Below are 26,949 nucleotides of genomic sequence, written 5' to 3' on the forward strand. Positions count from 1 at the left end.
TTATATCTGAGAAGCAAAATGTTAACAATTTTTTCACTTTTGAAGATCTGTCAGGTGGCATCCACTTAAAGACATTAAAAGTACATTCAAAGATTAAAAAAGTACTATTATTACGTGCAGCCCAATTTTGTACATAAAATAATGTAATACTTTAACAAAACTGGTTGTAACTGTACTATTATAGATAGCTAATGAAACAACTTATCACATAGACACTTGTTTTTACATGTATATACAACTTCATACCAGCTAATGATGACACAGGTTTTAGCATAATTCATAAATGACATGTGAATAGAACTGGAATCTCTTTTCATCTCTTTTCACTTTCAAAAATTTGCCATGGCCAAACATACATTGCTTTGAGTCCTCTATAGCTGGGAAGCTTACAGTGCATTTGCTAAATGGTTTTATGTTTCTAAGTTGTGAATCGAATGCCTTTCACACAAAACACCGAGGATGATTTTTGTGATAGCACACCCTGCATAGGGAAAGAAAATATATAAAAATTAACAGAAATTAAAAGGAAAAATGGGATAAAATAGATTTATTTTTGAAGTAATTAGAGAGCTATTTGTATTTCAACCTGTGAAAAATATGATGTTCTGAGAAGGAAAGGGTAAAGTAGGATTATGAACTGTTTTTTGGTTTTTTTGTGTGTGACTTATGGCAAAACTTGTTCTTCGATTGGCTTATAAAAACAAAAGATATCTGCATATTCCTGGACGCTTACCTGACCCCATACAAGTTCTCCTAATCCAATAAATACACACCACATCCACTGGTCAAGCTGCAGGGGAGAACAGCTGAATGGTTTTCCTCCGAACTGGACAATTACTATCTACAAAGAAATGCAGAGAAGAGTTGTGGTGAATACTCTGCAGGAGTAGGGGATCCTTTCAGTGATGTTTTACCTGAGCTTTTTCTCTCACTTTGTATGCTTTACACCTCTGGCTCTTTGATTCCTCTGCCTCCTTGATTCCAGTAGAATAGTGAAATGCATCATTACAATTATTTACTTGACTGAATCTAAGGAACACTCAAACTCTAAATATTATCTTAAATTCCTATGGGGTCATTTTACACACATATATGGTACCATTTTAAGCTATGAGAAGTACATTTTTTTGAGACCATCCAGCAAAAGCTGCAGAATTGAACCACACAAACTTATGCACCCTGGAAAGAAGGTCAGAAACAGGCGCAGTAGTTCAGACTAAGGCTTCCTTGCCTAAGGACAGTCATATGTGAATGCCTTGGAAAAAAGAAAACAGGACTGCCCCCAGCTACAGCTTCTGAATATTCTTAGCCAGGGATATGTTAACACAGATGTAGTTTATTTTGGAATGGCCACCGCACAATAAACTTTTCTCTATGCCATTTTGTACACTTAAAGACATGCTATCATGATAGACCGGCACTATGCCAAAATTTAGTCCTGCTGGAGAAAGACAGTGGGAAAATCACACAAAGGAAGCACTTACTTATATTGTGCAGCAGACACAACCAGCATCCACAGAACCTGAACAAGTTTCTAAGCCTGGTTAGACTGAGAAGGTTTTGCTAACTGAAAATCAGATATTATTATTTTTTGTTAGCAGCGTTGCTACAAAATAATGAACCTTACAACACAATCCAGAGATTTAAACACTCAAGAGCTGCAAAATAATAGTTAAAAATCATTAGACTAGTCTGGTAAACAAACAACTAACGAACAATGAACAGCAACTCTTTCTATGTGAAGTGTAAATACACAGGAAGAAGGAAGGGAACAGAGAATGATAGGCAGTGGACAGGAAATGTTTGGACATAGTAAGGAAAAAGTAGATAAATAAATGTGAATATAATCCTAAACTTGAAAGAAACTACAATTTCACATTAAGAATTTTCCAGCAACTCTATGATAGTTATTTCATATTCTAAGCCATCTTCCTTCAATGCAAAAATCTTATTATTTTACTCTGAAAGCAGAAAAAAAGGATTATAATATAAAAGCAAACTACTTCTTTTTTAAGGAGAGGAGTGATAATTATCCCTTTATTTCTCAAGGTGCTATAGTGCTTCCAGAATAGTTTTCTAATTGTTAGGATGCTATGTTGTAGTAGACTCCATTTTTTTCCTCTGAACATTTTGCAATGCTGTTGATTTTTTTCAGAGAGGTTTTGGACAAGGATAGTTAGTGGAACTGCTGCACTCAAAGTTAAAATAAAGCCAATGAGCCTCTAGTCAGCAGAAAGTACAAAAAGGAATAGTAAATCAGTGTAAAATACTTCGTTGCTGTTTGTACTTCAAAAATATTTAATAATTTGTCCTAACAAATAAACACATATGGAATATAGTAAGTTTTAAGCATGAAATAAAAACAATTCTGCAATGTCCCATATACATCTAAATAGATCAAGGTGCTGGAGTTAATCAGCTTCTCTTTAGAACAAAATGATTGGCCCACATAGTTAGATATAACAACACAGAGAAAAAATTAGTAACTACTATTCTGACATTAATTCAGCAAACAACGAAGTTATATTTCCATAAGAGAATAAACAATAGAAAGAGTAACCTTTTATCACGCCGAGGAAAATTACCTGACTTTAAGACTGAAAAGCAAATAAGATTCACAGCCTGAAGTCTTAAACCACAATTTGCTTTTTAATTCACTGTCAGATTGCTAATCTATTGTTGAGAGCTGTGCTCGAAATACTTCAGCTGCTAGAAAATCAGTGAGGGATGAGTAAAATTTGTAACTGAAATGTGGCTGGTAGCTAGATAGCATTTTTTTGTCAGCCAGATAAAATTGAGTACAGTAATGACTACAACGAGGAAAACATTCTCAAGCATTTCCCATGACAAATAATGTAAAGATGCCTCTGAATTTGTCAGGCCTCTCCAGATGCATTGTGGTTCAGATTAGTAAATCCATGTTTTTGAGCTCACTGTTAAAGACCATCACTATCAAACTCTACCACCATACAATATTGTCCTTTCTTCCTTCCACATTTAGTTTACTAACTGGTTCCCTTTCTGTTTTCAAACTACTGCGGCCCAGATTGAAATTACTCTTTCCTTCTCCTTATTCCTTTAATGAGAAAAGTCGTGATACTGATGCTTTCCAGGATGCTGCTGCAGAACTGAGTGCTATCATCAACACATAAATAGTTCAATGCAGCAACTTTGAGGTCTGAAACAATGTCAAATCGAGTCAAGTACACGGTAGAGGGTAGTGAATGGATGGAGACTAAGCAGAATCAAAAATTAGGTCTTATGAAAGAAAATTTCCAAATGTTAAGAAGTGTATATTTCTGTAATTATATTTACATATGATTGGGCCAACAACCCTATGAGATGGACGTGAAGAATTACTATCATGGAGAAGTGCTATGAGAATAGCATTTGCCAATGACATTTAACTTCAGAAGAATGGATTAAAACTATATAATTGCAGCTTGTTTTTCTATTTATGGAGTGAATTAATGTAAAATACTTTGTTGCTCTTGGTTAGGATCATATTTAATAATATCTTCAAAAAAGTTAACAAACCATGATTGCTACTGTTATATCTTCAGATTAAGTTTTGATCTGGTGATAATGATCAACATTCATGTTGTATTAGTATGTCAACATAACATTTTCCATTATTGACAAATGTATTAAGAAAGTACATGAATCCAGTTGGTTTTATAATTACTGTGCCTCCTACATCTTTTCTATTAAATAGGCATAGAAAGAAGGGTCACCTAAATTTCTTTTGAATAGCTATTAATTCCTGACCAAATCATTACCTGAATAGCAAATGTACCCAGTACAATAGTGCAAAAAATAGGATTTCTGAAGATGCCATCAAAGACATTTCTCTCTCCATGGATTTTGCGTGCGTTGATTTCATTGAAAAGCTGCATCATGACAAAAGTGTTGAAGATAATGGTGTAGTGCTCTGAAGGAGGAGAGTGGAGTGGTGCATTCCTCCCACTGTCAATTTTAAACATTTTCTCACCTAGGTATAAGAGAAAAGTAAAGGTTTCCACTAGAATATAAAACAAAAAATTTTTATTTCCTTTGTTTGCTTTAGCTAGTCGCCTGCTTTGCTTAACTTTTACCTGTTGTCTTTCTGACCTTACTATCTATAGGCAAAATTCTGTACTCCAGAAAGCAAAAGACATCTAAAGTTCTTGAGCAGAAAGCTTTCCCAACGCTAACTTTTCTCTAAGAACTCAGTATACCTGCTCTCATAGTTTTCAGTAGTATTTTTTCTCTAACAAGCAGATATCCTTCTGATGTAGTGAGCACTTAAGACCCATTGTCAGTATTCTTCCATTTTCTCTACTATAATTAGAAGCAATCACTCTTCAACAGTTTTTAACCCATTTGCTAATACACTTGCCATAACTCATGGATATTAATGATAAAAACACAGGTACTCTTGATTGTAAATAGATTTGATTATTACTGTTCTGCTAAATCTGTTCTGAAACCAGAACATCAGGCACTGCTTTTTATTTTGATAACTTGATTTTCACTTTTAGATCTGACCTATAAAGAAGCAGGATACAGAGCATTATGAGTAATAGTAAAACAGAGATAAAATTTGAAAAAATACCTCATGGACCTCACTTCATATTGAAAAAGTTTGCAGACAATACACAGTTATTGAACAAGTTGTACACATGAAGTAAGAATTAGATGTTCATATGAATTAGAAAATAATGAAATAAAATAAGAGTAGAGGTTATCACACTATAACCCACTTTCATAACAAGTGCTGTATTAATAAAAGCAAATAAAAACATTAACATTTTCTGCTATCCCACTAGCACTATAGTCAGAATTTCTGAAGTAGGAAGAAAAGGTTTCTTAAGGTTTCCCCTTGACGTCATAATTCCATCAGCTGAGCTGACATTGTTTTTTTGCCTTGAGATATTTGAGCAGTTCATGTTGAAGTCACTGGGAATAATGAGCGTGGTTCCAAAGCAAGAATTTGGCTTATAACCTTTTGATGGAAAGTAGATTACTATATCAAAAATATATCAGTAACTCAATATAAGGCCACAAAAGTTGGACTCTGAGAGAGTAGAGATTTTTAAGCAGATTATAATTCTCCGAGATTACTAAATATTGGAAAATACACTCCTTAATAAATATAAAAGTTAATGACAGCAAACCATTTAATATTTTATCTTATATGCAGAGAAAAAGTCATTAAATCTATTTGTTTTCATTCAATATACACACAAACATACAAATAATTTCTTGAGAGAGTAGCTATCCTTAAGTTACTTATTGCACTGTCACTTAAATGGCATAGCAGAGGATGCTGCTACAAAAACAATGCAGTAAATCAAAATAGAAATTGTACTTATTAATTTGTGATCTATTTATTGAAGCACCGAATTTAGAACATCTCAGTAGAAAAATGACACTCTCAGAGCTCAGAAAGAAAAAGGCTGCACTTGCTAGGCTTCTGAGAAAATTAGCAATGGGTTTACTAGAGAAACACAAAAATAATTATGATAGGGGGAGAAAAGCCTGTTTTTCTTTTCATTGAGGTTCTGTATAAAGTATTTTAAGTGTTAAAACTCAACAAAAGATGAGTTAACAGACTTTTTTTTGTTGTTGTTGTTCCAAGATTGGAATCAAATGAATTAAAAAGACATTCTATGCCTGCTTCAGACAGTTTTTCAGACAGATGTCCTCAAAATCCACTGTAAGCTTTTCATAATATTAGGAAGCCTCTCTCTCCAAAACCTGGCACATTGATTTAAATATCACTATTGTAGATAGACCATCACCATCACCTCCTTTGAGGTGACATAAAGGGCCAATTTTGGGCAAGATGGAGCAAGGCTTTCAAAACAAATTAAAAAAAAAAAAAAAAAACTCTTAACATTTTCAGGACCAGAAATTTAAATTTACAGCTTACATGAAAGTCTGTATATAATGGAAAAAAAATAATCATCTGAAAGACAACACATGCAATTTAACCACAGTGACATCCTGTCAAGGACAAAATGTCCAATTGATACAATTATCAGCCCTTTGGGCAATTTCACTCATTGTTGTGGAGCAATAGTGATCTATTTTTAGCCCCTACACTTGCAACAAGAAACTACTCTGCAACAAGAAACACTCCTCCTCCTTCCTCTTTCACTTGAAAATACAAAGCATAAAAAAACATCAATTTCCAGCAATGTTTGAAAAGGAGTTCAAGATGAAAATAAGAAATTAGTTGTTTTTGTTTTTTTCAATATCTGTTTTCAAATTAAATGCTATAAAAGACCGTTATTTTTATCACCTAATACTGGTTACTGGCTTATCTATAAGACTTAAGATCAGCTTATTTCTTGACTACGTTTTGTTCCCTGATTACAGCTTCTCAAGACACTGCTAAAATGGGTCTTGATTTTGGTTGCTTTGTTGTTGTTGGACTTGTTCTTGTAGGTGTCCACTGAAGATAACAAGTTTCAAAATGAAATCCCAATGTAGGAGGAGCAGACTAGATACTCTGATTAAAATGTAACCTTCAATGTGACATTTTATAATGAAATTCTCTCAAATCTACACTTCGTTAGTAGGCAAAAAAAGCCATCTCAACAAGAGGAAAGAGAAGTGACTAAATCTCTCTATTGGGTCTCTACTGTTTCTCCTGATCCTAATCTCTTTACACAGTGCAACCCTGTTAGCTGTATAACCATGTGTATGTCCATTGAGTGGTTACATTTAAAGCCTTCTGACACCAGGCTACATGATCTAGATGCTTCTAAACCATGCAACATGCCTAACTTACCAACAAAAAGAAGTGTAAATATTAGAGTAAGCTGGTAGACAGCGTGGCCCAGAATGTTCTTCATCATGGTACGGGATATAAGAGGTTTATTCCTGCCATATGGCTTTCTTAGCAATAGAGCTTCTGTTGGAGGTTCAGTGGCCAAAGCAAGTGAGGCAAAAGTGTCCATAATTAGATTGACCCACAGCATCTGTACAGCTTTTAGAGGAGAGTCCTGTGGAGAAAAAATATAAAGTTACTTATTTCCTTGAAAAATAATTGTTGTCAGGTCATTTACTGTGACGTCATTTCCTCCTGTGCAACTGCAAGAAGTGCTGAAGACAAGATACTGAAATACTTGGACCTTTGGTTCACCTTACTATGACTGCTCTTTCATTGCCCAGACAAGATCAGAATCATAGGAAACAGTGATCAGAGCAAAAAGAAATTATTTCTCTCCAGTTATTTCAATCAACAATATTTACAACGACACAATTTTTATAAAGTCTAACATTAATAATTTATAATACATTTCATAATGCTGAAGTACGTGCTTCAAATTATAACTGAGTTTATGTAACTGCATAACACAAGTATAGCTTTCTTCCCTGGAAGAAAAATCATACTGAAGCAATTTACAAAGGAATGCTTCATTACTTGCATCTCACACCTGTACAAAAAAAGTACACAATTTTGGAATTGGCTTGAAATTATTAAAAAAATGATGAAACAATGGCTATGACATTTGAAGATGTTGCACATAAATAGGACCTTTTAAAAACATTTTTGATGAAAACCTCTGACATTTGAACTTAAAAAAATAATCAGAAACTCTTTTTTTTCCTTTTTCAAAAAGAAATCCTGAATAATCTATGGAATAACTGGATAGCAGATTAGAAAATACAGAACTAGAAAGAAAAAAGCATTTCTACTTATCAAAATAAAGCATCTAGTTCTTGAAACAGATCACCAGCCACTAGAAGGAGCTCTTTCCTCATTTAATTCAAGATAGAAAGCATCTACGGTCTTATTATAAAGGACTTTACCTTAAGTTAAAAATAATAATAATAATAATTAAATAACACTGGTCTCAGAAGAAATTGTAGATGGCTATTACACAGAATTATTTTTAATTCATTTGATCCGCTGTAAGGATAGGTTGTTGCAATTGCTTCAAGTGTCCTATCAGGAAAAATTAAGTCTGTTGCTTTTGGGTTTTTTTTGCTTGCTTGTTTTTGTAACAACTTCATATGCCTTTAAACAGAATATAAAATACGCAGCATTAGTTAAGACATGCATTCTCTTTCAAATAGAACCTTTACATGGAAATAGAACTCCCAAAGTAGTAAGATATCAGGATGACAAATTTTATAGTGGAAGGGAGTTAGTATAAAGTTTTAAAGTCTGAAGATCGCTATTTTTATGAGCACTTTAGCATCACAGAGTACTGAAACAAAGAAATGAATGAAGCAGCAAATAAAATAAATCAAATTCTAGAAAAAAAGCTTTATGAACTCTGCCCTTTTCCTCAAAGAGTTAAATATTCCCCTCACAACAAGAATGACATGAGTTTTACCTGGTGTAGGGAACCTGCTTTGTCAGGGCCGTTGGACTCCAAGGTCTCTTGAGATCCTTTCCAACCCCTGATTCTATGATTCTATGAAGGCCCTGGAGCGTGTCCAGAGAAGGGCAGCGAAGCTGGTGAAGGGCCTGGAGCACAAGTCTTACAAGGAGGAGCTGAGGGAGCTGGGATTGTTCAGTTTAGAGAAGAGGAGGCTCAGGGAGACCTTACTACTATCTATAATTGCCTGAAGGGAGGTTGTGGTGAGTTGGGCATGGCCTCTTCTCCTATGTAACCAGTGATAGGACTAGAGGGAAAGGCCTGAGGTAGCACTGGGGAAGATTCAGGTTGGATGTCAGAAAGAGTGGTCAGGTGCTGTAACGCACTGCCCAGGGAGGTGGTGGAGTCACCATCCCTGGAGGTGCTCAAGAAATGTTTACATGTTGTACTGAGGGACAGGGTTCAATGGGGAAATATTGGTGAGAGGTGGACATCTGAACTAGATGATCATGGAGGTCTTTTCCAACCTTGGTGATTCTATGATTCTGTGATTCCTTATTAATGAAATATGATTAAAGTATGAGTGCCAATATCAATTCAGTATCTCAAGAATGCATGAGGAAAATGGTCAGGTCTGTTGCGGATCTGGTTTATATTCCGACTCTCTCCTGAGTTAAGGTATTATTTCCTCTTGAAAAACATTTTTTATAGTCTTACAATTAAATATTAAAATTAAATCCATTAAAAAAAATAAACCCACCACATTCTTTTTTGGTGTATTCATAGGGATGGAAAATAGCAACCTGCCCTTTTATTCTTACAGCTTGAGTACACGAAGGATGGGTGGAAGATTAGCATTAATAGATTCTTGCCCTCTTGGTCATGGGTTGCATTAAATGGGCTTATCTGGAGATTCAGTTATTTATTTGATATGCAGCTGCAGAAAGAGGAAACATCTGTATCTAAAAGGCTAAAAGCTAAAACCACTTTTAGGAAAAACCTTACAAAAATTACGAGACTTCATTTATTTTAATTCATACTAGTTCACCTGCAAGTGTAGCAAAAGCTTCCAGCTGCCAGGGTTCATAGACCCTAGCCAGTATGTGGAGAAAAGGGAAAACATTTTCTCCTGAAGAACTGTCATATTTTTGCTGTTCTAGTAAGTGACTTTTCGCAGGAAACATTCCCTACATTGAGGCGTTACAGAAGCTGAATTTGCGAACTTCGTGTGCTGGCATATATGTCAGTAAAAACCGAATTTGTCTGTTATGCTTAATAAATAAGAGTCAAATGATCAGATGTCTATCAGAGCCTGACACATTTCTAGCACAATAAAAACTCAGATTCTTTCAGTCTCTAGATCACACAACTGTAATTGGCAGTCATCAGTTTTGGCAACAACACGTTCTCACCATTTCACACTGCCAATCACCTTGGGTGGCTATAGTGCCTCTAATAATTATCTATTATAGGCAGTGCTACACTGTTCAGTCAAGTGTAAAAGCTCATTCTAAGCTGAAGCCAAAACATTAAATACACATTAGTCTGGGCAGGAGGTGGAATGAAATTTCCACTGCAGCTCTACCTGATTTCTGATTAGTTGGTGGAAACTAAGGAAAATACATATCAGCTAAGGAGCCTAGTCTTTCATTACAGATTTTATTCACTTATGCTGCAAAAGAGGAAGGCAAAGCTAATGTCCTTTTTGCTGCATTTTAGTCACTGACTGGCTAGCAACGAATTCTTCATTTGTTTTCTGAAAACTATGGGGATGAAAGCTGTTTAAACTGCAAACCTCCCAAAATCATGACTTATTTGTCAAATTCCTTTCCACTTGACCTTGGAATAGGTTAGTATTGGCCTAGAGGTAAAAGGAAAACGTCCCTTAAGTCAATGATGTTACACTTCATCTTGGAAACACTTAGAAGTACAAATCACAAAAGGCTGGAAATAAACTATAAATGTTTTGTGACACACACAGTCTCTAAAATGTTAGAGCTTGTTACTTTTGATTTAGATGACAAGCTGTATGGGAATAAAAAGGTATTTTTACCCTTGCCCCTTTATTTCTACTTATCACAGAACACATGTATCCATTCATAAAAATAAGTACTTCTGGTAGTTTATGCATATAAATGTAAAAATAAAACAAACTCTTGCTTGCACTGCTAGCTCATTCTGTCTGTTAACTGAATGAGGTGACCATTGCTTCTGTGCCTTCCAAAAAGATTAAAATACCTAAAGTGTAAATACTTTATGCCACGCCTTTAAAAATTTTTCCAATAGCATTATTTTAGGATTTGTCAAATACAATTCTGCAGTAAAACATATAAATTGCTGTCTTACACATGCAAATATACATCATTCCCCTTTTTTAATAAGCTCTATAAAAACAGTAGGTGATTCATGCAGTAGTTCAGTGCTGCAGTGCTTTTTAATTAACATTTAATCTTCCAAACATAATGTCCTATAGAGTCACTGTTTTCAGTTCCTAATGTCTTTTAAAAAAATAAGTCTTTCTTTAGTACAAGAATAATAACTTGAATACAGAATGTTAAAACATGGTCTTTGTTCTATCTTTCTTAAATGCAACCTTTTGGAATAATTACATTGCCTCAACAGTTGGAAGTGGGGATAAAATTCTGCATAGATTTAAATTTGTTAGCTTAATACTTTCAGTAAAAAATGTTTCCACTTATCTGAACTACAATCTAAAATCTTATATTGTACATAGTGGTTTTTTTCTAACAGTTACAAATATAACAGCCTAAATATTTGCTTGATATTGTGAATGTTGGGGACTGGAAACAGCATGAAATTTCAGATGGAAATCTATGTGATGCTCAGAGATATGTAATAATGACTCATTTAAAGTACAACATTCACAATTGGTAGGGAGAGTTCCAAAAAGAACCCTCACTGAATGAATCAAAGGCCTTGCAGTCAGATTTTACCCAGAAATTGAAGTCAGATTATAAGAGTTTGTAGCTCATTAATCCACTGGAAAAATAAATCAATTGCTAAACTGGAAGAAAAACTACATGCAAACTGTTCAGGATGGCCATGCCCTAACCACTTAAAACACATGCATTGGATTATACACAGAGAAGGAAGCAATAGGTAAATTAATTAGATTACTTGAAAGATTAGGTGAATTAATCCTTCTGAGCTGTTCTGTGCCATGGAAACTGCACTGACCATTGCTCTGTGCTGTGTACACAATGGACACCTATGCAGCCACAGACTTAGGGATCTTGATTCAACTTTTAATCAGAGACTTTGTGAAGCTGAGTTTTCTTGTATGACCTACATATCAAAGCATTCACAGAACCACAACACAAAATTTCACGTTAACAGAACTCTTGTAGATTAAGCTGCTGTAAGCTGATGCAGGACACAGTCTAAACTACATCACTCTAAGGAGCAGCATCACTTTGGCAGCAGTCATTTAGGACGTGATTTCTGTCATTACGTAAATTCATGTTGGGACTGATGACGTAGGATAACAAATGACCATTTCCAGTAGTCCTATTTAGCCTGCATAATAGATTGTTCAATAGCCTGGTCCTTTATAATTCCTTTGTAAAATTGGAATTACATTGACTATCATATACATGTTGTATATATGAGTTAAACTACTGCATCAACAAAGGAGCACAAAGAAATATGGTAGGTAGTCTTGGCCAGTAGCACCTTGCTGAAGCAGGAATTGGGTAGATGAATAAATTAAAAATATGTTTGTTTGGCATTAAAAGAACTAAAAGCTAATCCCTGAAGTATAACTTGGCAAATTCATTGGTTTCATTTAGGTATATGAGAAAAATAATGCCTTGGATTCTGAAAACTACTTAAAACTACTAAACTACTGTTCAGACCCTGCTTGAGACGTTTCTGCTTGCCTCTCCATTGCACCCCTAAGGTGCTCTGAACCAATCTGATCAGCTGGAAATGCTCACTGGAGGTCTAGTTTTACTAGTAATAGTATTCAGACAAGTGGACTCTTTCATTAATACAGCGTTGCTGTAGTTTCAGGAGGATTTCTGCAGCCATGTAACCATATACACAAATTTACATACACACCAATGTAACTGCAGGATGAAGACTAAATACAATTCAGTATTTAGTTGTAAAACACAAGGCAAGTGAAAGAAAAATCAGTTGAAACAAAGATCTTATTATCTTTGCACTTCCTTTTAGTGCAAATAGAAAAGTCAAAGTAAGCATAAAAGAAGCTTAATACAGCTCAGTATCTCTGTGTGCTGTTTCTGAACTACAGAGAAAATTTCTGAAGAGAAGTTTTATCAAATTTCTCATTCTAAATTTGATAAAACCCACAAAAGGGAATCCTGGGTAATACTCATTAACCTGAGTGTTAGTCATGGACTAAAGTAAAATTCTATTCTCAATGTCAAACAAAGCCAAACTGACTACCTGAAAGCAAAGTAAAATTCAGTCTACTTTCATTTTGAAAATCGTAGAAAGCTGTATTGCTTTTTGGAAACACAGGATTTCAACCCTGTTTATTAAGAACGATTCAGTAAAAATAATTTAATACCTGTGTACAGTTTTGCAGGCTTCTATCCATGCACATCTAGCCTATTTTACCCGTGATTTTTCAGTACATTCATGCATTCTGTGCTAGAGCTATTTTCATAGCAACGAGAGAGTGCAGTATGTTCCCAAGTGTAATTTATAGTAGAGCTTACGAGCCAAACAAACATAATGCCCTTTCACTGCCTAGAATCTTAGAGTCAAAGCCTAACATAATAATGTTCATTCGTAAGGCAAGATCCTTGTTGAATGAGACTGAAATGAGAGCTGCTTGAGATTATCAGCAGTCAGCCAGTTCAGTGTAAACAGAACCACAGTGGAAATAACTGCTGCCTTTTTCCTAGTTTCGATTTTAGCTCCTTTCAGATATCTTCCTTTGAATTTACACTTTTACTGCCAAATTAATGAATTACATAAGAATCTCTTTGTGCAAAAATACACAATTCTAGGAGCTGCAACTAGAAAAAACGATCAACAGAAACTGTGAACTTAACAGTCTCAGTGATGGTCTTACAGACCACTGAGTTAATACAAACACACTGGGCCTGATCCAAATCCTTTTGGAAGCTGATAGAATGATTCAAAGGAAGAAAAAAGCTCTGGAAATAGAAAGAAGAACATGCTTGCATTAAACATACACTACACAAATACTCAATTTAAAATACTCTTTGTGTTGATTCAATAATATTTTCCTCTTCAAGAATGGAACAGAATTTTTCTTATTTAAGAACGCAAATTAATTTCTACTAGTGCTTTCAGAAAGCAATGCAAAATCACTGGACACTAACAAAAAAATCACCTTACATAAGTGTGTGTTGGCAGTGACTTAATGTCTATTAAAAAAAAGGCTCAAAAGGAATCAATCCCCTCATTTCAATTCTGGTACACTTACCATGTTGCTATTAGCACAGTTTTGTGTATTATTTAGTACAACTGATGAAATCTGGGAGGATTTACCTTCCACATCTTTGTTACTTATTCATGTAATTTCTGTTAGCAGCAAAAACCACTTTATAGCTGAACATCTTCGCAATATTCTTGTAAGCATTTTCCATGGGAAAATGAAATTTCAGACTTCTGCCTCAGTATCAGCAATTTTATCCCCATAGCACAGACTCAGTTGTGACAAGATGCATCATCAAGACATGGAGGCAGCATGGTAGGATACTTGTACTTAACACCTTGCAATTTTTACTTCTCAGAAAACCAATGTATGGAGGTTTCAGTGCTTCCTTTGTATAGAGTAAAAATATTTATTTCATTAGGACCACTTCTGCTTGCTTCAAAAAACAATTTCTGATTTCTCTTATAATCAATTAGTTCAGAGGAGAAAAATGACAACAGTTGCATCCATCCAGATGCTGTGTGGTGCCAGCAGGAGCTGGGAACTGGCAGTCTGCTCATATGCAGCACAGATAAGGCCTATAAATGTCTGCTAAGGCTTAGGAGAAGCCTGACCTCATGGTTTTACAAAGGTACATGAGTTTCTGGTTTCAAGAATTAATTCCATGATTGCAGTGTAAGTTTACCCCAGAGCAGAGCCAATAACTTATTCATTGTTCTGCTCAGGTGTGCATGAGGTACAATTCACCTGCTGAAACAGGTTATGTGTAGCTGCATGATGTACAGTACAGAAAAGCACCAGTGCATCTCAACCAGAAGAAGCCTTTTTTAATAGTATCTCTCTGCAGCATCTGAATACACATTAATTTACATGTGGGGGAGTCATAGCATTAAAAAACTCCTGGTTTCCTATTTTCTAATGAAGGACAAACCTTCACAATGCTCTAAATACCTCAAATTTTCTTGACATGTAAAAGAAAAAGAATAATCAAGAAGTTGCAATTTGTAGGAAAAAACATGGCATGCTTTTGTGAAGCAGCAATGAAAGACCTGTGCAGCAGGACTGCGATAAGACATTATTGTAGAGGGAGAAAAAGAGATCAAATTCTAATTGTAGGCATCTTTTAATTGCATTATTATTTGCACCTAAAATTAAAAAGACTTGCCTGAAAGCTACAAAATAATTATCCTTCAAAATGCTCCCTTGCTGGGATTACTTCTGTGTACTGCTATCCTTGAAAATAATAATCTTGTTTTATAATCTATCATTAAATACATACTTATTAATTAAGTATTGTGAAAGGAAAAGCAAAGTCACATAGCCTCTCTTTCCAAACCTTGACAGTTTCTGCCCTATCATCACAGACTCAGTCACAACAATAATATGTAACCAAAACCAGAGCATTTTACTTCCAAGATAAGATGGATTTTCTCACTTCCTTTTGTCAACAGCTATTTAACATTTATCAATTTGACTCTAAATGTATTAATTTTCAGAAGAACTTCAGAAAGAATGCTTTGCATTGAACAAAGTAAGAATTAAATGTATATCATCTTCAGTTAAGGAAAGATGTAGCTTAAAAGGATTTTGCCTCATGCTTTTAGTAAGGCTGAGGTTATCCTTACCTGGGTAATGCATGCTCCAGTGAAAGCCACTATCACAGCCACAATGTTAACAGTGAGCTGGAACTGCAGGAATTTGGAGATACTATCATACACATTACGTCCCCACATTACAGCCTTCACAATGCTACTGAAATTGTCATCTGTTAGGATGATATCTGAGGCCTCCTTTGCAACATCTGTTCCAGCAATACCCTGGAAAAATTGAGAATAAAATTACCAGAAAGTACAAAGACAAAACACAGATCTCTACATACTCAAAGTCATGCTTGCATAGAGTTACCCTACACTGTAACAGGGACTGCTGAGTATATTCTGTGCTTCATACTTCCTAAAATGTCAGCTAAATGAACTTACTTTTGAAAGTGAAAAAGGAAGCAGAAAAGGGCACTGATACAAAGTAGTGGAATTCCTATGATAACACTCCTGAATGCTGTGTATTATCAGCTTATTGACAAGCTAACTTTTGAGTTTTTCTTGTGCAGCATTTTTTTAATCACTGAGGATATCCTATTAATACATATGAACAGAAATGATGAAAATATAATTACGTATCTTAATATAAAATCTGTATTAGTATATGCTCAGAGTATGTTGGGAAGACATCTTTATATGTAGGACTGGATTTTAGCAAAGCAAATTAGTACTGCACTTTCAGGAAGAACATTGAGTTCATTTTTCTGTAGAGGGATTGGGTTCTACATAGTCACTATGCAAAATATTGATAAAGCATGAACACAAGCAAGTCCTATTAATCTATTATAGGAAATTGAAGGATTCTGCAGGAATGTAACCCACCCTCTCCAATATATTGCTTCATTTAGTATCTTTCTCAACACTTCAATAATGAAAAACTTCTTAACAGCAGATTTATGATGACACAGACATCAATGAATAAACTCAAGATTATACCATTGCAAAGCCAACATCAGCTTTCTTAAGTGCTGGTCCATCATTGGTTCCATCACCAGTCACAGCTACAACCTGCCTCTGCTCCACCTGTGTGCTGTCAATAATACCTGTAAAATACATATGCGTTTGTGTATGCATACATACATATATATATAACAGTTAGCAAGATAAAACTTCCCTGATATTTCTAAGCAGCATCTGTGTATCATAAACTTCATGATGCTACATAAATCTTACAGAGAATAGTTGATTTCAAGGGAAAATAATGATGAAAGGCATGTGATCAGTATTATATTCAACATCCCTATTAGCATTTTTATGAAAACATCTGATCCACAACCATCAAAACAACAACAAAATTTGCACAGACATCAAAGCATATATGGTCAGCTCATTATCTTCTTCTGGAAGGTTTCTATTATAGCTATGTATCACAGTAAATCCATTTCAGCCCATCTTCCTGATTAAACATCAGTGGAACTTTTTTGCTAAAGATTTAAGTTCATGTTGAAAGTTTTCCTAAACTGGCTCTTAACGATATTGTCTGTTTCACTGAGATGCCTTCTGGCAATCAGTAATCAGTGAATTTTATCAAGCTGGAACCAAATGACAATGATATGAGAAAATATAAAATAATTCTCTGAATTCTGAAGCTAAACGTTCTAATAAACAGTCGTACTAAAATAATTTCCACTTTCCTTTTGACAAATAATTTCAAACTGAAAATATTAAAGCAGCTGTGAATCAGTTTTCACCTGCCACAAACAAAACTATTTTCTACTTATTCAGAAGGATTACATACTTCTGCAGTCACAGAAGCAGCTCTGTGTTTTAAGAGGATGTAAATAATTACCTGCACATGCTTTTATTTCTGTGTTAGAATCTATGTGTCAACATATTAGGAATACAGGATTTCTGTGTAGGTAGCACAGGGGGAAAAACGACAACATTTCTTTTGCTAAAAATTTTGCACAAAGCCATACCATATACTCTAAAAACAATTATCAAAACCTACCAGTGTGAAAACCTTTCAACTGCTCTGGAGCAAAAATAATTCCCATATCTGAGAACCATCCAGAAATAGGAAATTGCAGATTACACAGCAATAGCAATCTTCTGGTGAAGTTAAGCCTTATCAGGCACGCAGAAGATTGCAATGCAGTATGGAAGCATTAAGTGTTCTGTATTTTTCTGTCTTATGAAAATCCAAAAAAAAAAAAAAAAAAAAAAAAGAGCATTCACTTTCTATTGGCACTATGAACTCAAATAAATGACATATTATTCTGATAAGATCTTCTAATGACAGCTTTCAGTTTGTTGGGGTGACTTGCTTTTGGTATTAATAAACAAACAGGAGTAACAGCTGCCACTACTGTTAAAAACATTTTTCCTGTCCTTCCTTCTTGCTATTGATATGATCTTTGATTTTAAATTAATTGTTTAAGCTTCTAAAGAAATTCATTAAAACCTTGACACTTCATGCTATTAACTGCTCCAAACAGGTAGAGTGCGTCTCCTCACAATTAGATTCCAAATGAGAGCACAGCCTTCATGAAGCTGAAGGGCTTTCAGGAAATGACTTCCTAATGGATATAAGCTGTGGCCGAATGTCAATGATCACACTACTCTGCTGCACATTTTTATCCATAAAAGCAAACTATGCAGCTGGGATGAGCCAAACACTCTCCAGAACACAGAACTGTATAATCAACAGTCACAGAAAGACGGAGATAAAATGTTCTTGGAGATGGTGGGTGAGATGCTGATGGTAACCATCTCAGTGACACGGTATCATCAGAACTATGTCAATATACGGTACAAAAGTATATAGCACTATTCATTCAAAGAGAGAAGGTCTTCAAGGAACTTCTCCTTTGTACATCAGACAAATTTCTAAAATGAAGCAGTAGCAATTATTTGGGATTCAGAAGATTTACCATAGCTACTCACAGCTATAGCCATGCTCCTTGACTTCTCAATATTATTTTAAATCTGTTTCTCCCCCTTTCTTCCTCACATCACTGTTGCACTCTTTTTTTTTCTTTTCTTTTGATGTCCTTTTTAATTTTTTAATAGTTATGATACATTTCAACAGTTTCACCTCAAGTGTTTTCTTCAGTATCAAGTAATATCCTAATAGAGATTTTACAAAAGCTGTAAAGACATAAAAGAGGGATGCCAGGGAAGGACTGCCCTTCTGCAGTCTTGAGCCGTGGAGAACGTTTGCTTTAGTGATTGGTGATCAGTGAAAAGTCTAAATAAGGGTATGACCTGACAGATTGCCAGTCACAGAATGCCCATTTCTACTAACTCATAATGGCCAAAAATAAACATCAGTATTAACTTCTCATGCCTAACAGTCAGGTAAATAGTACAAAATAAACTGTTGTACTCCAGTTAAATGCTTGCATACAGTATTTTAATCAAACACCTTTACAAGGTATATCAGGGGAATTCATAAATATTGGCAAAGCTTTCTCCCAAAACAGCTATTCACTGATCTGTGCTTTCATCTTAAGTTGTTTGGACACAATATTCTCTGCCAAAATTAGTTTTGTTCGGCATCTACAGGAATATACCTAGAGAATAACATGACAGTCTCTTCCACATACTAATTCTACTGATGCTGCAGGAATTTGGGAAACATACAGTGAGCTTCTTTAAGACATCCATTTGCCAGAGAAAGCAACTTGTTTCTGATGAGGGAAAATATTATATTTCTGGTTTTTGAAACAACCATGTATAGCCAAGAGGATCACTGTAAGTACAAATGTGCTATAAAAGACACCAGCACTGCATACACAGCTGGAGAGCATTCAAGGTGTACATGTGTTCAGGTGTTACTGATGCAGGAAAGTTGATCATCCCATACACATAAGCATATTTATCTTTGACAAGCCAAAGAATGACAGATGCAGTAATGTATTTTCATAGGCTTATGCTGTTGAGATTATTGTTTTATATTTCCTAACTTTCTCAAGCCTCATGTTCATCTAACAAGAATTTAGAAAATCTGTCTGTAAGAGAAAATTTAAATTCACTTAATTCACTTACTTACTTGCACAAACAAACTTTACAGGTCAATGTGAAAGCATTTAAAATAACACTGCAGACAGAATTGCTAACTGTTAAGTGAATATCATTGTTCATGACAGTAGAATATCAGAAAAAAATATGGCACAAATGCATGGATTTTTGTTCTGAGCATGTACCTTTATATCAGCCCTCTGACTGAATCATGAAGTTGAGAACTTCAAGTGATACAGTTTTTCTGTTTGTTTTTAAAAAAATTACTTACTGTCATAACATGTCTTAACTAAGGGTAATAATTTTTTTTAAATCTTTTTTTCTTTAAAGTTCTCTTTCTGCTTTTTAATCAAACAGCCTTACAAGAAAAGAGAACAGCTGGTTTTATTATCTATCATGGAAAAATAATTTCAACCAAATTTAAACATATCGGAAATCACAACTTCTTTTAACTTGTAAGCTGTATTTATTTTATCCTCTGTATCTTATGATGAGGGTGTTGTTTCCATCAGTAATAATCTGCTTCTTTTTCTTGTTTCAAAAATTAATATGACAATATTGAACTATTTCAGTAATACTATAGCAACACATGAATACAAATGACAGGCATTTCTATTTTTATATTTTGAAATAGGTTAAATGATATGAAATCATACACAAACTCCATAAGAAAATGCATTTCATTTGGATTGAAACATCTAAGAGAAATGTTTTTGTTTCTCTGAAACACTTTGTGATGCTAAATCACTTTGACATTTTTTTTCAGTCCACCTCTACTTCAAATACATAAATATTTGAGAGAACACTCTCTCCCCAGCCTTAAATGCTGAACCATGTGTTTCTCTAGTCCCTTAGCAATAGTAAAAACAAAAATGTAAAAGAAAATAATCCTTTTGCTGGGTGGGACTGCACTGTGTTATAGAGGAAAAAAAAATCCCTCCAGCAGTCCTATGTCATTAAAAATTAAATATAAAAAAAGTTTATTTTGTGATATGTGTTTTTACCCTAAAGCAGCTAGAATACTTCAAAGAAAAGAAAATTCTCTTGATCCCTCAAGTGTCTGAGAAAAACATAACATTTTAACAAGAAGCCCAAAACTAGAGAACATTTAAATAGTTTCTTGTAACTTTTAATGGCCCTCAGAGTATTAGCATCCAAAAAATTCCATCATGATTTCCATAGACTTGTTCTTGAACTTTGTTAGATATTTAATTGCTTTATCATTTGACCTTGTCACACCTTAGCAACATTAACAGTACTTACTGCATAAGGTTTCAGTAGTAGTAAATATATTTTGGATCGTCAAAGAACATATACTAAAGAATATCAATAATTTGTTGCTTATTTTTCTTTAGCTTTCATTGATTTCATTTTCTCTGGCAAAGGTTCTGCTTTCCTCTTAAGGGAAAATCCTGCATGATTCAAATAAGTCCTTCCAGGGGACTTTTTTAATCAACTCAATGAAACATAAATTGTTGTATGTTTCTGGAACAAATAAAACTATAATAGGCTTTACAAGTCACATCTATAATAGACATCTAATCTAATCACAGCTATAAGACAATATATTGCATGCAGTAGGGCAGCTAACTTAGTGCTGTTTGAATTCTGAAATGTAGAGCTAGTCATTATGTTGCCCAGACTAACCATCTCCAAACTTTTGATTGTGCAAAACTATCAGTAAAAACTGGAGCAAATGGCCCCAAAATATGTATATCATTTATAAAATGCACTCATACACTAACTACTATGCTAATATGTTAGACACATTAAAAAATACACAAAACATAAATTGAAAGTGATAAGATAGAGATGAAATGAACTTTTTTATTTATAAATGATAAAAGAAATATTTTCTTCCTACACCCCAGAGTTTGCCCTACGTTATCCCTGAGACAGGTGCACCCCACTTTGGAGACCACTGTTCTCAATGATGTGTCAAGAGGGTGAGTAACAGCAGTCTGTTTCCAGCTGCCTCATCTTGTGTGCTATACCAGAGCTTACATTTATCCTGGTACTGCTGAATGAACTTTGCTTCTTGAGTTCTTCACATACAGTGGTCCCAACCTCAGAGCCCAATTGATCCAATCTTCAAATTCTTAAGGGAGCATTTGTCATTCAGGCATTAAAAAAAATTACATCCAGATCAAGAACTTCTGTAATCAGTCACATATGGAGTCAGATCAAGACAATTTTGGCATATCAAAAGGAGAGAGCTAGAAATGATTTTCTACCTAAACATGAATTATTTAAGCAGTCAAGACAGCTGAAAAATCTTTCTGTGTCCAGAAATGATGCTATTCCTGATCAGAAATTTTCTGACTTATTAAGCTTTTGATTGTGAGATTAAAGATCAAGAGAATAAAATGTCAAGCCAGCACAAAGCATGAGATTTGAAAAAAGCTTCATAAAGAATGCTGCAAATAAATTCCTCTTTTAAAGGAGCATCCACCTACAAATGGCATGGTGATACAGTATGGATTCTATGGCACAGTTTTCATAGGACAAAAGCAGATTCTACAAAAAATACAGATGGAAGTTTAAAGGAAGCCTATGCAGATCCCACAAGTAGGAAGAAATAGACACCATCACTCAGTTTATGCCTACTGACGAGAATTCAGAAAGCTATTATTGTAATAAGAAAAGTTTTCATAGTTGAACACTAAAAATAACTGCAAAAACTGAGAAGCACAAAAACTGAGTGACAGTTGATTTACTCTAAATGAACTTGTTCCTAGGTTATTGTTGTTGGTTTTTTTAAATAAGTATTTTCAAAGAGAATCAAATCAACCCTTCCCTGTATTTGTAAGAAAAACTGCTCATTTTTCAACAATATTTTTCTAGCCAGCATAAACTCATTTTCCTTTCCCCACCAGATCCTCGTTCCAGTCCAATTAAAAGGTCTCAGGGCAAATAAGGGAATAATTTCACTTTACAGGAGGTTTACTGGTATTTCTGTTATTCCTTTTATTTTCCATTTGAAAGTTTAGGTAGAATATAAGCATAAGGGACGTATGTACAAAGAGATTTTTTCTTGCATTATGAATACAGCAGTGATGTGTAGTTGAGTCAGATACAGTTTAACAGTAAAATTTTTACAGTGTAAAAGATGTGTTGAGCCTTCTTCAGTAACTTTGGCATGACTTTACACACATGCTCACATTGGAAGGTGGTCTTCACTCACCTTTTACCAAAGTGTGTTTGTCTGTGGGAGATGACCGAGCAAGTACTCGAAGCTTTGGCCAGATTTTGTCAATCCGCTCTTGCTCAATCTGGAAAACAATAACACAAACAACAACATAACTGTTTGAAAAATGCAAAATATACTCGTGTCCGAGTAGAGGAGGATTCATTTTGGTAAGATCTGTATCTATTCTCCAAAAGCACAAAAAATTACAACAGACATCAACAGCAGCGGGATGAAAAAAGTCCTTTTATGTACTATCAGAAGTCATTTATTGATTAACACAGGTCAATTTTGTCACTGTATCTTATCTGCCTTATGCTCTTCACAGATAGTACCACTCAGAAATGTGGCGATGTAGGATGCTACACAGTTTCTCAAAGCTGATCAAACATGTTCACAGCTAAAAATGTGTTGTTTTAGTCTTCATTATAATCTAAGTTCTTCATTTTGTCAGTAATCATGGCAGAATTTTCTCTGTATACAGCAACTAGGACAAACCTGCAGCACACCCTTATGCTCCCCAGATTTCTTCAATGTAAGGAGTAAATGACTGCACTCAGATGTACACTAAGATACAGCATAGAGTTCACTTTTTCAAAGCTGGCTTCAATAGTCTAAGTCTTTTATATATGGAATTGAAAATTTGAAGAACATACTAAATTATTCAAATTGTTAGAGTGAGTGAAGGTAGTAGTACATGAATTACACAGTGTTATAAAGTGAGAATATCTGGTTTTCAGCATTTTCATGAGACTTAAACCTGTACAACTGACTTCCTTCTCCTCTTAGCTTATAAGCCTGTTTTTCTTATGCTTAGTTCTGAGTTTCTTGAAGGCTAGTGCTATGGTTCTAAAAAGTGCTGAATAAGTATAGCACATAACTTAGAGTGGTTCTGCATTATAAAAAGTAAAGATGGGATTTTTAAAAGTCTTTTTAAAAGTCTTTTAAATTGCAAAAGAATACTGCTAGAAAGAAGTACCAGTCTCTCCAAGTAGTCTTTATTGAAACAAGGTACACATCAGCACAGGATAAGGAGCATTTCAGTATTCTCACTATTGTTATGACATATTCTTAATACATATGGATTTTGCATATGAATTACCTCTCCTTTCTCATTTCGGATCCTTCTGTTGAACTCCTTCCCTTCAAGGCAAAGAAAGTCTTCTCCTGGATGAATGATTCCACATTTTATGGCAATGGCACGTGCTGTGTTGATATTGTCTCCAGTGACCATGCGGACCGTAATTCCAGCACGCTGGCACTTTCTTATGGCTTCTGGGACCTACAAAAGTAATATAACAGGGAAAGAAAATGTCAGATCAGCTGCCTAAAGATCTTTTGATTTTAGTATGACCAGGTGCATTCTGTAGCTTTTTTTTTCTTTTTTTTTTTTTTTTTAGCAATAAGGTACAGTATGAGGAGCCTAAGATATTCAATACGCATGAAAACATATACTGAGAATACAGTTACTTTGTACAGAAAAATAATATAACTTCAATTTAACTTCTGATCCAAATTTCCTCTCAAATAAGATCAAGTTTTTATAATTCAGCATTATTACTGTAATTTATGCATATCACCAGGTGGAATTATGGATATAAATGACTTCAGTTTTTCATGAATCATTTATTTCAAAAATTTAAAAACGAAGAATGATTTCACTCAGTTTTCTTCATGAAACTAACTTCTATTGTTGCACAGAATACATATCAGTGAGAGAATTCAGTATGTAACAGGGTATGTGTGATTAACATAAAAGCTGTACACTTACTTGATATCAATTTATTTAAAAATAAAAAGGTTTTTTTTTAATGGAAACATGTAATGAAAAGAATTTTCAATTTAAAATAACCATTAACAATTAAAAATAAAAACAAGACAACAACAAACCTTCTCAATTTAAGAAAGAACATCAAAATGAATATTGCTGACTACAGTACCAAAGTCTTCCTATAGTCAAGTGTTTAAGTTTAGTGCAATTTACTGATTATGACCTCTATCATAATGCTGAAGAACTCATCACTAATTAGGCTGGATTAACCTTGTCCATTACTGCAGAAATTATCAAGAAAAGGAGCCACCATTTACAACTGCTAATTTTGTGCTTTGCTAGGCATTTTCAGTTTCCCTATAGCTACAATGGACACTGCTGGGGGCAGCAAATTGCCTTTGATTGACAACCACCATTCTTATCCAGCGTGGCAAATACTCTATTTCTAATGAGTTCATGGGGCCAGAAAGGCTATACATATTGGACTGAATGTCGCATTAAAAACAAATATTATATACCCTTAAACCATACTGGAGATAATGATTATTCTAATCAGTGAGTACAATTTTCACACCATGTTTCTGCATCTCTATTAAAATACTTTTTCCTCAGGAAAAAAAATAGTGCTATTCACTTGAATCACTACATTAGAAATGCCTCCAACACTTCTAAATCAACTTAGCCAAATGCACATACACAGGAAATAATGGTGCATCTTGTCAGTTCTGTTCATTCCTCGTTAATAAATGAGAGGCAGTTAAGTGGCATCTATTTTCCAAAATTCCTTACTGAACACCTAGTTGAGGAACAGACCAATACCTTTCTCACTACTGTGAAAAATGCTTAATCCTTGGACTACACCCCCAGAAACACGCTGTTTGCAGAATGACTTTCCACACAGATGACAGAAGTAAGAGTAAAATTAAGGGTCAGAGGTTTATCTTCCCATTCCCTCATCTCTACTATCTGTAAAAATTCTTCCCATGACTTGCGTCATGGAAAAATTATTTGAACCACCTGAAGCCATTTTACATTATAATAGAGAATTCTGTGGGACAGAGACATCCAAGTCGAATATATTACTTAAGCAAATGACTTCTGATTTACCCAGTTTCCACAATAGTAATATTTAATACATCCCATTTGCCAAGTTGGAGTACCCTTAATATCCACTTAACTGTGGTGACCATCATGCATATAGGGTCACGACAGATTTAGATGACTGCCTCTAAATCCAGCACAGTATATGAACCATGAAGGAGAAAAATAAATTACAGTACAAACAGAAAAACAGAAATATTCACATAAAGCACCGGTCCTGTTAACCAAGGTCATGGGAGGACAACCTAGTTTCAAATACACCTCAAACTCACATATAGCTAGGGAAATAATTCCAGCTCCTACTTCTCTCATTTTTGGACAGCTGGTGGGTGGTATCTGACTTCCACTGTGTACAGTAATTATGCCTAAAATATTGTTCATATTTTTTAATGCTGTATGGATTAAAGAGTCTTGGCAGATAGAGTGGGCTGTGGAAGCAGATATTTTCCATCCGTTTGCAGAATTTAGGTACATAATTCAAATTTTTAAATTTTCCTTCTGCAAAGAAAACCTTTTAACGTACACATGCAAAGGTTATCTAGTGAACAAACACCTATCAAAATCAGGTGACAAATACATGAAATTTAGAAGCTATTTATATTCAATGTCTATAAGTAACAGATTGGAAGCATACCTTGACAAACTGGTATTAACCAGTACAGACTCATTATAGCCAATAAAGGCTGACAAAATAAACAGAAAAATCTCTGTAGGCACAAGGCATCATTTTGTTGGTTCTTTTACTGTAGATTTATCAAAGGAAAAAAAATGTAAAAAAGCAGCTAAATAGCAAGCAGGTAGTCCAGTGCTCGATACAAGTCACTGCTAACAATGCATCAGCTTGAGCCTGAATTTCATCAACCTAAGTAACCAAAGTATGCAAAATTCATGGGTGTCCAGTGGTTACACTCCAGTTAAAGCTTGTCAGTAGCCGGATACCATTGTTGAATAATTCAGCTTCTAATGCGTGGAAGGAAATGCAATGGCAAGAAAGACCCTGCACTATAATCAGAAATGGTGCAGTACTCTTACCTCATGCTAGCATGGCAATGCTGACACTATGGATATGCCAAACATGAATATTGGAACAGAGCCAGGGTGCATATGGCAAATAATCTTAAGTTAAAAAAAATAAAACAAAAAATCAAGTCTTTCCTAGTTAAAACATTAATGTAATTTAAGGGACACTGAAGGCTTTCAGGAGGGTAACCATAGATTGCTTTACTGGAATTACTTAATCTGCCATTTCTGACAGAATATATCCTGATATCCATGAATACTGAGAATATCCATAAAACAGAAGTAGTAATAGTAGTTCTTCTTTTTATGCTTTTTCCCCTTCAGAAAACACTTTGATAATTCATAAACTCCAATGGCGTCTCTATTTAATAGATGGAATTAATCCCAGCAAAACAATGTCATTTATTACAGCTCAATATCTTACTATTCACAGCTACAGTGGTAATTTGAGTGATACATAACTCCCACTAAGTCAGTTGTATCGTACAATTTTCTGAAATTCATGTTTTTATGCTGTCCTGGAGTTTTTTTTATCATTAACATTATAAAACATTCAAAAGGAATAAGGATAAAGATCCCCACAAAACAAAGCCCCC

At 34.7% G+C, this 26,949-nt stretch overlaps 1 protein-coding gene across 12 annotated transcripts in view; it reads right to left on the reverse strand.

Moving 5' to 3' along the window:
• The window catches only part of ATP2B2 (ATPase plasma membrane Ca2+ transporting 2), a 212,289-nt gene that overhangs the window by 20,180 nt on the left and 165,160 nt on the right, over positions 1 to 26,949 (reverse strand). For all 12 annotated transcript variants that reach the window (XM_065749598.1, XM_065749599.1, XM_065749597.1 and 9 more), the window contains 7 exons: positions 23,564 to 23,743; positions 22,459 to 22,546; positions 16,248 to 16,354; positions 15,339 to 15,530; positions 6,779 to 6,992; positions 3,780 to 3,991; positions 734 to 841 (listed from right to left, as the gene is read on the reverse strand). In XM_065749598.1, coding sequence (XP_065605670.1) covers positions 734 to 841; positions 3,780 to 3,991; positions 6,779 to 6,992; positions 15,339 to 15,530; positions 16,248 to 16,354; positions 22,459 to 22,546; positions 23,564 to 23,743 — 1,101 coding nt within the window. The remainder of the gene's footprint in view (positions 1 to 733; positions 842 to 3,779; positions 3,992 to 6,778; positions 6,993 to 15,338; positions 15,531 to 16,247; positions 16,355 to 22,458; positions 22,547 to 23,563; positions 23,744 to 26,949) is intronic.

Source organism: Cyrtonyx montezumae, unplaced genomic scaffold (genome assembly GCF_038088225.1).
Source record: "Cyrtonyx montezumae isolate F1298 unplaced genomic scaffold, pur_monq_1.0 scaffold_6, whole genome shotgun sequence".
NCBI lineage: Eukaryota > Metazoa > Chordata > Aves > Galliformes > Odontophoridae > Cyrtonyx > Cyrtonyx montezumae.